Consider the following 11,716-nt stretch of genomic DNA (forward strand, 5'->3'; position numbering starts at 1 on the left):
TGAGTTTTAGCTGCTGAACCGTACACTAAGCACCCATAATCAAGATCAGATCTAATTATCCCCATATAAATCTGCTTTAAGGTTTTTCTCCCTGCTCCCCAATCACTACCCACCAAACATCTTAATATATTCAATTTTCTCTTACATTTATCAACAATCTTTTGGATGTGAATATTCCACTTTAATTTCTCATCAAACCACAAACCTAAAAATTTTATACTCTTTACCTGTTCAAGTTTCTGATTATATAATTTTAATTCAATAACCTTATTTGTTTTTTTTGGAAAATATAATTACCTTCGTTTTGTCCACTGAGAATTTAAATTCCCATTTCAATGCCCACAACTCTATATCTATAATAACCTTTTGCATTTTTTTAACTATAAACTCTATATTCTTCCCTCTTTTCCAAATAGCTCCATCATCTGCAAAGAGTGAACAGCCCATGTCCTTTCCAATATTTTCAAATATGTCATTTATCATAACAGAAAACAATAATGGACTAATAATACTTCCCTGTGGCGTACCATTTTCCACTACATATTTATCTGAAACAACCTCACCTATTCTTACCTGTAATTTTCTGTTTGTTAAAAAGTCTTTAATCCATTCATATATCTTTCCTTTAATCCCCAGTTTGTATAATTTAATTAATAAACCCTCTACCCACATCATATCATATGCTTTTTCAATATCGAAAAACACAGCCACTACACTTTCCTTGTTTACTTGAGCTCTTCTGATTTCATGCTCAAGACATAATGTTGCATCATTAGTGCTCCTCCCTTTCCGAAAACCACTTTGATAATTAGAAATAAATCCCTTTTTATTCAAATAATACACTAACCTATTATTAATCATTTTTTCCATTATTTTGCATAAGTTTGAAGTTAATGCTATTGGCCTGTAACTATCTGTTTTTGAATGATCTTTTCCTGGTTTAGCTATTCGTACAATTATAGATTCCTTCCATAACTCTGGTAATTTCCCCGCCTCCCAGATTTTATTAAATAATTTCAATATTATCATTTTTGACTTATCACTTAGTTGATTTATCATTCTATACCAAATGTTATCTTTACCTGGCGCTGTATTTTTGGTCTTCTTAAGCACTCCGTTTAATTCCACTTTGGTAAACTCCACATTCAAAAAATTATTTGTATCTTCCTCATTCTCCATTAAAGTTTTATACTTAATAACAGTATTTTCTCTTCCCTTTCTTCCCTCTTCGCTAATGTTATTTGTACTATGTATCTTACTAAAAACTCTTGCCAATACCTCAGCTTTTTCCTCATCCCTAATTATATCTACATCCTCAATTTTTAATACAGGATAATCAAACTCTTTTTTAATTCCATTCATTTTTTTAATTACTTTCCAAATCTTCTCAATTTTTGTATCTCTTCCGATTGTACTACAAAAATTTCTCCAATAATCTCTCTTAGCTTTTTTAATAATCTTCCTTACTACTGCTTGCTTCCTTTTATAATCAATTAAGTTCAAATATATTGGGTTACGTTTTAATACCTTTAAGGCTTTATTTCTTAATTTAATAGCTTCCTTACACTCACTTGTCCACCATGGCACCTTTTTCTTATCATTAATACTCCCTGACTTTTTAATAGAATTCTCTGCAGCTTCCATTATTATCTCTGTGATATTTGCATTTACTTCATTTATATGCATATTAAAATCTACCTTATCTAAATACATTTCACTCACATATCTAAACTTACTCCAATCAGCCTTATTAAAGTTAAATCTTTCCCCTCTATTTTTATATTTATTTCCAATTATTCCTACCCTTATAGTTATAGGATAATGATCACTACCTATTGTAGTTTCCTTGTCAACTGACCACTCACAGATACCCGCTATATCATTCGATACAATTGTTAGATCTATTCTGATTCCTTCCCCGTTTTAACATTGATTCTTGTACCCCTTCTCTCATTAATACATACCAGATTTTTCATTTCTATTACTTCTTCTATAATTTGCCCATTTTTATCATTACTATTACCCCACAGTGTACTTTTTGCATTGAAATCCCCACACCAGATTACTCTCCCCTCTAAATACTCTAATAATTCCACCATTATTTCAGCCATTAACGATTTACATGGATTATAGAAATTTATTATTTTAAATTTACCTCCCTGCTCCCATATTTCAATTATTATGAATTCTAGTTCTTTCCCTTTTCCTAAGACCCGATATTGTATCCCTCGTTTTATAAATATTCCGCAGCCACCTCCTCCTCCCTCTTCTCGATCTCTTCTTATACTAACATATCCCCTAATCACAAAATCTAATGTTGGCTTTAACCAAGTTTCCTGCACACATTTATTTATTATTTAAGTCCAACCATTATATCTGGTTGGACTTCAAGCTCGTCAATATAACCTTTAAATTCCTGTCCATTAGCTATCAGGCTCCTAGCGTTCCATTGAAGTATTAGCATAAACCACTTTCACCTGCTGCTCCCGACTTCTTCTCCACCTCTAACTTTTTATTTATTTCTTCCCATGTTCCTTCCTTAAACCCCAAGAATTTTTCGGCTCCTTTCACTGTTATTTTAATCTTCTCGGTTTTGTTCTTAGCTTGATCAGTACAGTTGATAACATATGCTATGAATAAAACTAGATTTTCCACTGAGTAAGTGATCTTAACTTCAGGTATTATTTTAGTTTGCTGTTTTGTTTGGCTTCTCATTTGTTCAATCCCTTTTTTTCCTGTTCCCTCACACTTTTTACAGCTTCTGCATAGCTAATATTTTTAGTTGTTTTTATCTGCACAACTTCTTTAGCCCTCTTCCTAACCTCGCATCCTCCGTACGTGACCCTATGATTTCCCCCACAATTACAACATTTCTCTTCTACATTTTCCTTACATTCTTCAAATTTATGGTCTTCCCCACATTTTGGACATCTCTGCTTTCCTTTACATACTGCCGCAATGTGCCCGTACCTTTGGCATTTATAGCACCGAAGTGGTGGAGGTGTATAATGTCTGACTTGGAAGCTTATATATCCTATTTTTATGTTCATTGGCAGCTCTTTTTCCTTAAACTCCACCAGAACTGACATACTCCCCACTCTCTCACCATCCACAGTTCTTGACAGCCTTTTCATATTGAACACCTTTGCTCCGACTACATTTTTCTTAAGTCTTTCTAGATCCTCATCTAGTGGGATCCCATATATCACTCCTCTAGTTTTTTTATTTTCTCCCAACATTTTTTTCTCCATCGCTCTTTTACATATGTTTTCCACATTGAACGCCTTACTCTTTTGTTCTATATCTTTACATTCTATCAAAAGACTTCCGTCTCTCAAGATCTTCACCATTTCAACGTCTCCTATTTTCTTTTTAATTTCCCTTGACACCCCAATTGGGCTGAATTTTTCCTGACCTTCCTCACTCTTAAATTTCAGAATTACTTTAAATTTCTCATCCTCAACTTTTCTCCTAACTACCCTCTCTTCCTCCGAACTGCTTTCTTCAAAATCCCGTTTACTTCCTTGACCATCTCTAATTCCCTTACCGTCACCTACTTTAAATCCTCCTCGTCCTCTTCCTCTCCCTCTTTCCACTGGCGTCCACCCTTCACATTCCCCTTCTTCTTCATTACCTATCTCCATTTCCATCCGAACCATTCACACACCAGTTTATGCCAATTACCGCCTTTTCCACACTCCACATTTGGTGTGACTCTTCTCTTCCTGCAGACAGCAGCCGGCCTCCGCCGCAGCTAGCCTGCCTGTCACGATTTGCTTCCTATCCCAAGATCTGTCAACGTCAACTGATTCATCCAACTACCAGCCTCACGACCACACCAGGAGGATTTACTTTTGGTTCGCGGTTAAATTAAACTTGTATTAGAGAACGGGTATTGTTATCTAAAGCGGAGGGAACCCTAACCTTAACCCAAACTATAAAATATATTGACCAAATGTTATTCAATACATTACTTAAGAAAATCAGTGGTAATGATTTTTTATGAAAAAGGAGGGGTGGATTTTCTAGATTTCACAACTCTAATAATACATTCAAAGTAAATTGGTTAAAGTCGTGCTTAAAAAATCCATCCTAAAATTGGAATACTTTCCCAAATTCCATTTTCTCCAGTGTAGGGGTTCTTAATTTCCTCCTCCTCTGTAATTATAATGTAGAGAAAATACCAGTAAAACTTTCTGCATTTCACACACAAACACTTCTTTCATGGGCACTTATATGTAAACATAATTTTTATCCACATAAATTCTTCATCTGGAATAATCAATACATCCTTCACAAAAATAAATCTTTATTTTATCCTAAATGGTTCAACAACAAAATCCTTCTGGTGGGTCAGCTATTAAACAAAAATGAATGTTTACTCAGTTACAGTGAGTTCAAACCCAAGTATAACCTGACTGTAACTACTAACGAGTATGATATTGTGTTTGATGCTGTAACTGATGAAATATGTGAACTCTTTAGAAATAATGTTGTTGATGAATATCAGGCCTTGTTGAATGTAACTGACTCCACTGTTAGTAAAGCGTGTTATTCTTCTACTTGTAAGAATAACAGAACTATTCATGCCCTGTTTCAACAAGATATTATTTCTGCACCTTCATCTGTTTTCTATTGGAAGAATTTTGTCCCTGATTCACTATGGAAAAAGGTGTGGACTCATCATCAGAAACTTTTCATAAACAACAAAAAGAAAGATGTCTCTTTTAAACTGTTACATCGAATTTATCCTACTAATCAACACATGATGAAATATATTAAAACAATAGACCCCAACTGTAAGTTCTGCAAAGAGCATCCAGAAACAATTATTTATTCTGGAATTGTCGTATCACAAGAACATTTTAGAAAGAGTGTAATATCTTTATAAATTGTTATATTGTTGCTAAATGTTCTTTGAGGTATGAGCATATTATTTTTGGTTTTATGGTAAGAATACAAATGCAGGCAAAAGACTGGCAATCCATCTAATCTATATTTGGCAAATTTCATATTCACAAATGCAAATTTTCATCATCTTCACCTTTTCTTTTTTTTGTACAGTTTTGTTGAAATCTACACCCCTGGCATACTTTTCAATAAAAATAAAAAAAACTTGAATAAAACAATACGAAACAGTAAAGTGGACGGAAGAGAGAACGTTCCTGAAGAACCTGCTTCACTGACATACAGCTGATGAACTGTTTCCTCGGCGGGGATGAAGGGCACCATGCAGTGGTCTGTGACCCAGACAGGACATCCGTCTGGTGGCTTTAAACTTTTACTCTGACGCATTTAGACACATTTTAATCGATGGAGAATATGGCAGATTTACCTGACGAACATGGCGGCTCCAGGGCCAGTCAGGGCGGAAGAGGGTTTTCCTCCTTCTCCACTGTTCCTTTTAGGGCCTGCAGGCGGCGCGCTGATCTTTACCAAACTCTAATCGAAGAAGAAGGCGTGGAGGAAATATGTCAGCGCCGTTGGATGATTACGGAACGTTTGTTTTGGACCCGCTCCGTGTTTAGAACCCCGTCCAGCCTCAGTGCCATGGCCCACCGGTACCTGCGGCTGCCTGCGGGCTGCGGGAGCCTGGTCCGGCTGCTGCTGCTTCGGCCCTGCGGAGCTACCGCCAGGACGGTAGGTGGGGGGCGGAAAGACAGGCTCACCTTGACCCGCTCCGGTTGGGTTCGGTTCGGGAAGCCGCTCAGAGCCCGCACCGAACTCAAAAACAGCAGATCGACTGACGTTTTTACCTGTTATAGAGGTGTGACGTAAGCCAGGTATCCTCTGTTTTCGCTCGAAACGTGTGACGTCAGAGCCTGGTTGACTGATGACGACATTGATTACTTATTCATCATAGAGTGATGTAAATTCTGAGGGTCAGATGCGCTTTAGTCCGAAACAGCATTCTCCAGAACAGTTCTGTTGGTCCAAATGATTGGGTCCGCAACCAATGAATCCAGAACTTGTGCGTCCAGAACGGTACCGGGCCATGAAGGTGTTTGAGCCAACCTGTGGACCCTCCTCCCCCTCTCAGGTGTCTCCAGCCGGTTCTGGTCGGGTGCGGAGTGGACCCGTCCCCCTGAGCGAGCTGTCGGGAGCCTCTAGGATCCTGAGCTCCAAACCGCCCAAAGGTGAGTGGGGACCCGGTTCTGGTTCTGTCCTCACCTGGGCAAACACGGGTCGGAGTTCTAACTATGGCTCCCCGGCCTCCAGTGACGTGCGGTGAGGTTCATAGCTGGTGAGGCACTGACGTCATCAGAATCAGATTTGCAAATAGATGCATAGATTGACAGCAGTTTACAGGTTATGTTTCACTTCTGCATCCTTACACATACAAACCTTTCAGCTCCGGCGTTGGTCTTCCTTTGGTTATTATCTCCTGCTTCGATTGAAAGTCCACTTGAGAAAACTTTTTTAGTGTTGTAATGTAGTCATCCATGTCGAAAGTCGGGATAAGCGAGAGGAAAAAAATCACTATCTCTATTATAATCTATCGCTGCACTTGACTTGCTTCCCGAATCGTTTAGCCTAGCTCGCTGTCACTTACTCGGCAGTTGAGGAGTGAACAAGACGAACGTCTGGGATCTTGAGCGCCCCCTGCCATGAGGCAAGAGAACTGCCTGCCTCACCTCGAACCTGTTCTCTGCCGTTTATAATCGCTCATTACACGAAACACGTTACACAAACACAGTTGGTGACAAAAAGCACTGTACATTATATACATAAGCTAAATTATTGGAAATAAGTTCACATATTAAATTTGTTTAAACCATTTTATTGACGCCGTACAGCAACATGCTCTCTCCGCTTAGCAGCCAGCGCAGAGCCAGGGGTTGCGCAATCCAAGGTGAGGCAGAGCTCGCTGCTGCCTCACCGGCATCGCTTCCAAGCATTTCAATGGGAAAATAAGAAAATTCAGCGATTTTGAACAAATAAAAATCGAAATTGGTGAAGCTACATGAAAAATAAATATTTTTTAGTACAAACCACCGGATGAATATAACAATTTAAATTACTTTATGATTATATATTTTCTTTCTTTCCATGATGGCTGGTGAGGCACTGCCTCACCTGCCTCCCCTGACCGCACGTCACTGCCGGCCTCTCAGGTGAACTGAATCGTTCAGATGAACTGTTCCCGCTGAGAACACCGGAGGTAGTCACCATGGAAACGAACGTGCGCTCAGACGGTTTCTGTTCTCCTTACAGGATTTGAGAAATATTTCCCAGAGAGTCAGAACCGGGCCAGAACCTCTGAACCCGAAGCTAAAGGTAAAGAAGACACAGGTGAGCATGCGCAGCTGGAGACAGGTGAATAAGTCAGAGAACTACAGAACCGACTGGGCTCTGTCCGTTGAACCGGGTCTCTGAAGGTGGTCCTTCAGGTCAGAACCTCCAAAACGGTTCTCTTTCTTCAGAACTAAGAGAGTTTTGGTTTAGGGGCGGGGCTTACCACAGGTAAACCAATGACTGGTTCCAGTCCACTTTACATGAATCAGAACTAGAACCTCCACAATGATGGATGTGCTGACTTCATCCTGACGCTCCAAACCGAGCAGGCTCAAAGCCCGGCCCTCTCACGGTTCTGACCCGTTTCAGAGTCCAAACCTGCCCAGAAACCGTCCGGGAAGCCAGGAGGATCCGGGTCCGGAGGAGGGAAACGAGGCGGCCGCAACGAGGAGAACCACTGGTACAGCCGCCTACAGAAGGTCAGTCACCTGATCAGCGGAGGGCGGGTCCCAGGTCTTACCTGTCCAGGTGTCTCAGCAGCTTTTCTCTCCAGGGCGACGTCCCTTGGGATGATAAGGAGTTCCGCTTGTACCTCCTGACCGGCGTGGCGTTCTGGACCGCCATCACCTACTACTTCTTCCTGCGGGACGGAGGTCGTGAGGTCACCTGGAAGGACTTTGTCAACAACTACCTGGCCAAAGGAGCGGTGAGGAACTCACCTGTGTTTGCCCTGCCTCAGTCTGCAGCTCTAACTGGTCATTTCCTGCCAGGTGGAGCGGCTGGAGGTGGTCAACAAGCGCTACGTCAGAGTGGCGTTCTCTCCGGGGAAGACGCCGCTGGACGGGGTGCGTCCCATCGGCCAGCTCGGGCCTCAGGTACCTGCAGCGCCACCACTGACTCCTCCCCCTGTGTTTCCACCTGCAGCAGTACGTCTGGTTCAACATCGGCAGCGTGGACACCTTCGAGAGAAACCTGGAGACGGCCCAGAGCGAGCTGGGCATCGAGAGCGAGAACCGCCTGCCGGTGGTATACTCCACCGAGAGCGACGGGTGAGCCACGACCTTCGACCCGACCTTCACCCCGACCCCAACCCTGACCCTGCGGTCCTTCCCCGCAGGTCGTTCCTGCTCAGCATGCTGCCCACAGCGCTCATCATCGGCTTTCTGCTCTTCATGCTGCGGCGTGGGCCGGCGGGCGGGGGCCGGCCGGGCCGCGGCATAGGGGGTCTGTTCAGCGTAAGCGAGACCACCGCCAAGATCCTGAAGGACGAGATCGACGTCAAGTTCAAAGACGTGGCGGGTTGTGAGGAGGCCAAGCTGGAGATCATGGAGTTTGTCAACTTCCTGAAGAACCCCAAACAGTACCAGGACCTGGGGGCCAAGATACCCAAGGTGAGGGCGGGACCAGGGTGAGGTTGGGGTTCCTTCAGGCTGGTGGAGGGTGGGGCCACAGATGGGTTTCCCTGGGATCAGCGGTTATGTTGTGTGACAGGGCGCCATTTTGACCGGACCCCCAGGAACCGGGAAGACACTGCTGGCCAAGGCGACGGCAGGTGAGGCCAACGTTCCCTTCATCACAGTGAACGGCTCTGAGTTCCTGGAGATGTTCGTGGGAGTGGGCCCCGCCAGGGTGAGGTGCCGCCAGGGGAGTGGGTTGGGGAGCGGTTCTTCTGAGGTTCCTCTGACCTTCCATTCCATGCAGGTTCGGGATCTGTTCGTCATGGCCCGGAAGAACGCGCCCTGCATCCTCTTCATTGATGAGATCGACGCTGTGGGCCGGAAGCGCGGCCGCGGCAACTTTGGAGGCCAGAGCGAGCAGGAGAACACGCTGAACCAGCTACTGGTGGAGATGGACGGTGGGTCCCGCTTCCGCAGAACCACGGGGTCCACCAGGCCTCGCCTCACTGTCCACTCTGTCCCCCAGGCTTCAACACCGCCACCAACGTGGTGGTTCTGGCCGGAACCAACCGACCCGACATCCTGGACCCGGCCCTGCTGCGGCCTGGGCGCTTCGACAGGCAGATCTACATCGGTGAGCGGGCGACTTGGCGGTTAATTATCAGGCAGGTGAGCTGGTGACAAAGATCTCTTTCCTTTCAGGTCCTCCTGACATCAAAGGACGGGCGTCCATTTTTAAGGTCCACCTGCGTCCTCTGAAGCTCAGCACAGACCTGGACAAAGATGCTCTGGCTAAGAAGATGGCCGCCCTCACGCCTGGATTTTCAGGTAGTATGCACCCTGATGGGAGTGAGCAGTCAGGTGGCGGGTGTGTCTGAGCCTCAGGTGATTTGTGTGGATTGTCTGTCCCCGATTGCTGCCTGGCAGGCGCCGACATCGCCAATGTGTGCAACGAGGCGGCACTGATTGCCGCACGCCACCTGTCCGATACCATCAATCAGAAACACTTTGAGCAGGCCATCGAGAGAGTGATCGGAGGTGAGACCAGAACAGAACCAGCGCAGTGTCAGGTTTTGGTTCCGGTTCTGTAACCTTCCTGTCTCCTGGAGGTCTGGAGAAGAAGACCCAGGTTCTGCAGCCGGAGGAGAAGAAGACGGTGGCGTACCATGAGGCGGGTCACGCCGTGGCTGGCTGGTTCCTGGAGCATGCCGACCCGCTGTTGAAGGTCTGTCAGGTTCTGTCTGTTTCTGTTGGCATGGCCGGGTTCTAATGCGGTGCTGCCTGTGCAGGTGTCTATCATCCCCAGGGGGCGGGGCCTGGGCTATGCCCAGTACCTCCCCAGGGAGCAGTACCTGTACACTAAGGAGCAGCTGCTGGACCGCATGTGCATGACGCTGGGAGGCCGCGTTGCAGAGGAGATTTTCTTCGGCCGGGTCACTACTGGCGCCCAGGATGACCTCAGGAAGGTCACACAGAGTGCCTACGCTCAGGTGAGTCGCTCGACCCGGCAGACACTCCTAACTCCTCTGGGTCCGGCCCATCTGACTCGCTGCTGTCCTCCCGCAGATCGTCCAGTTCGGGATGAACCCCAAGGTGGGCCAGGTGTCCTTCGACCTGCCGCGGCAGGGCGAGATGGTTCTGGAGAAGCCGTACAGCGAGGCCACAGCCCGCCTCATTGACTCCGAGGTCCGGACCCTGATCGGCGAGGCGTACCGCCGAACCCAGCTGCTGCTGACCGACAAGAAGGCCGAGGTGGACAAGGTACCGCCGTGGTCCGCCCGGGTCTGTCGCCCGTGGGATCCCAGCAAGGCAGGCTGGTTCTGGTTCCTCTGGGCCCGGTGGAGCGGGAAGCTGTGGTTCCAGTCCCGGTTCTGGTTGTGACTGTGGTTACTGTGCTGTCCTGCAGGTGGCGCAGCGGCTGCTGCAGCGGGAGGTTCTGTCCAAAGAGGACATGGAGGAGCTTCTGGGTCGGCGGCCGTTTGCGGAGCGCTCCACATACGAGGAGCTGGTGGAAGGGACCGGCGGCGAGGACGAGGACACGGCGCTGCCTGACGGCCTGAGGGACTGGAACCAGGACCGGAACCAGGAGAGCCCGGAGGAGCAGGTGGCCCGCCAGATCTCTGGAGGCATGCCCTTCTAGTACCTCCATAAACTGTTCTGTTGGGTTCTGATCCGTTCCACAGGTTCTGAACATTCCCACCTGAGCTGTTCTTCATCAGAACTCTACTGATGCTCCACAGAACCCACTCAGCTTCACATGCACCAGAACCAGGTTCATTTTGCTCATCCAGAACATATCAGAACCAAACAGAACCTCTCCATGTGTATCTGTGTAGAACCCAGACTCGGTTCTTTCCTCAAAACCTCAGTAGATATTCTCCAGCTGTGAGGAAAATGTTCCACCAAAACATCTGGCACCGTTCTGATGGGGAACCCTTTGGTCCAGAGTTCTACTGGGCCCAGCATCCGGCCCCACAGAGGGGTTTCCGACTCGAACCCTCTAGAACCGCGGTTCTGCAGTCTGTAGACGCTTCTCTGCTCCAACATACCAGAACCAGACAGCCGGGTTCAGAGGCCCGGTTCAGGTCTGGAACTGGAAACTTCTAGAAGCTACAGACCAAGGTTCTGTAAGGTTCTGTTAGGTTCTGCAAGGGACGTTCTCCTGCTGGTGTTCCACAGCCTGCACTACAACCTTTGACTGGAAACTGGAAGTGAACCTGCTGTTGATTCTGTTCTGATCCGGACAGATTCGGGTCACAGCCATAGAAGCACCAGACGTCTGAACGGTTTGGTTCTGGTAAAGTCCTGGGGTGGTTCCAGCTCATAACTAAAGTGGATCAGAACCAGTTCTGATCAGGTCTGGGTTCGAAAGGAATGAGTTCTCGGCCTGCTCTGAGTGTAAACATGTAAATTGATGTGTGATAATAAAGATGTATATGTTGGTTCTGGTTCTGATGGCTCGGTTCCAGATCTCTGATCAAACAAATAACAGAAAAGATCAGAACACAAGCTGACAGATGAACGTTCTTTGACCTCCAGCTTCTACCTAAGTTGACCTTATAACGCGGTGACGTCATAAGGTC

General features: G+C 46.0%; 1 protein-coding gene across 2 annotated transcripts; it reads left to right on the forward strand.

The window, feature by feature from the left end:
• Nucleotides 1-5,298: 5,298 nt before the first annotated feature.
• Nucleotides 5,299-11,584, forward strand: afg3l2 (AFG3-like AAA ATPase 2). 2 transcript variants are annotated; one of them, XM_028021332.1, is made up of 17 exons: nt 5,299-5,640; nt 6,041-6,137; nt 7,216-7,293; nt 7,606-7,715; nt 7,790-7,942; nt 8,007-8,081; nt 8,161-8,285; nt 8,354-8,627; nt 8,728-8,865; nt 8,938-9,091; nt 9,160-9,267; nt 9,336-9,461; nt 9,561-9,671; nt 9,743-9,858; nt 9,923-10,123; nt 10,200-10,394; nt 10,540-11,584. In XM_028021332.1, exons 1-17 carry the CDS (start codon nt 5,314-5,316, stop codon nt 10,771-10,773), a joined length of 2,622 nt encoding a protein of 873 aa, XP_027877133.1. In that variant the 5' UTR covers nt 5,299-5,313; the 3' UTR covers nt 10,774-11,584. The 2 variants fall into 2 exon arrangements, with proteins under 2 accessions (XP_027877133.1, XP_027877132.1); XM_028021331.1 differs by having other exon boundaries at nt 5,431-5,640; nt 10,200-10,442.
• The last annotated feature ends 132 nt before the right edge of the window (nt 11,585-11,716 follow it).

Source organism: Xiphophorus couchianus, chromosome 6 (genome assembly GCF_001444195.1).
Source record: "Xiphophorus couchianus chromosome 6, X_couchianus-1.0, whole genome shotgun sequence".
NCBI lineage: Eukaryota > Metazoa > Chordata > Actinopteri > Cyprinodontiformes > Poeciliidae > Xiphophorus > Xiphophorus couchianus.

What these genes read in the sequence shown, in the direction of transcription:
- afg3l2 (XM_028021332.1), top strand. Translation starts at nt 5,314, where the DNA reads ATGGAGAATATGGCAGATTTACCTGACGAACATGGCGGCTCCAGGGCC. An exon ending in GGTACAGCCGCCTACAGAAG is followed by an intron (nt 7,716 to 7,789) that starts GTCAGTCACCTG and finishes TTTTCTCTCCAG; the next exon opens with GGCGACGTCCCTTGGGATGA. An exon ending in ATGCCGACCCGCTGTTGAAG is followed by an intron (nt 9,859 to 9,922) that starts GTCTGTCAGGTT and finishes CTGCCTGTGCAG; the next exon opens with GTGTCTATCATCCCCAGGGG.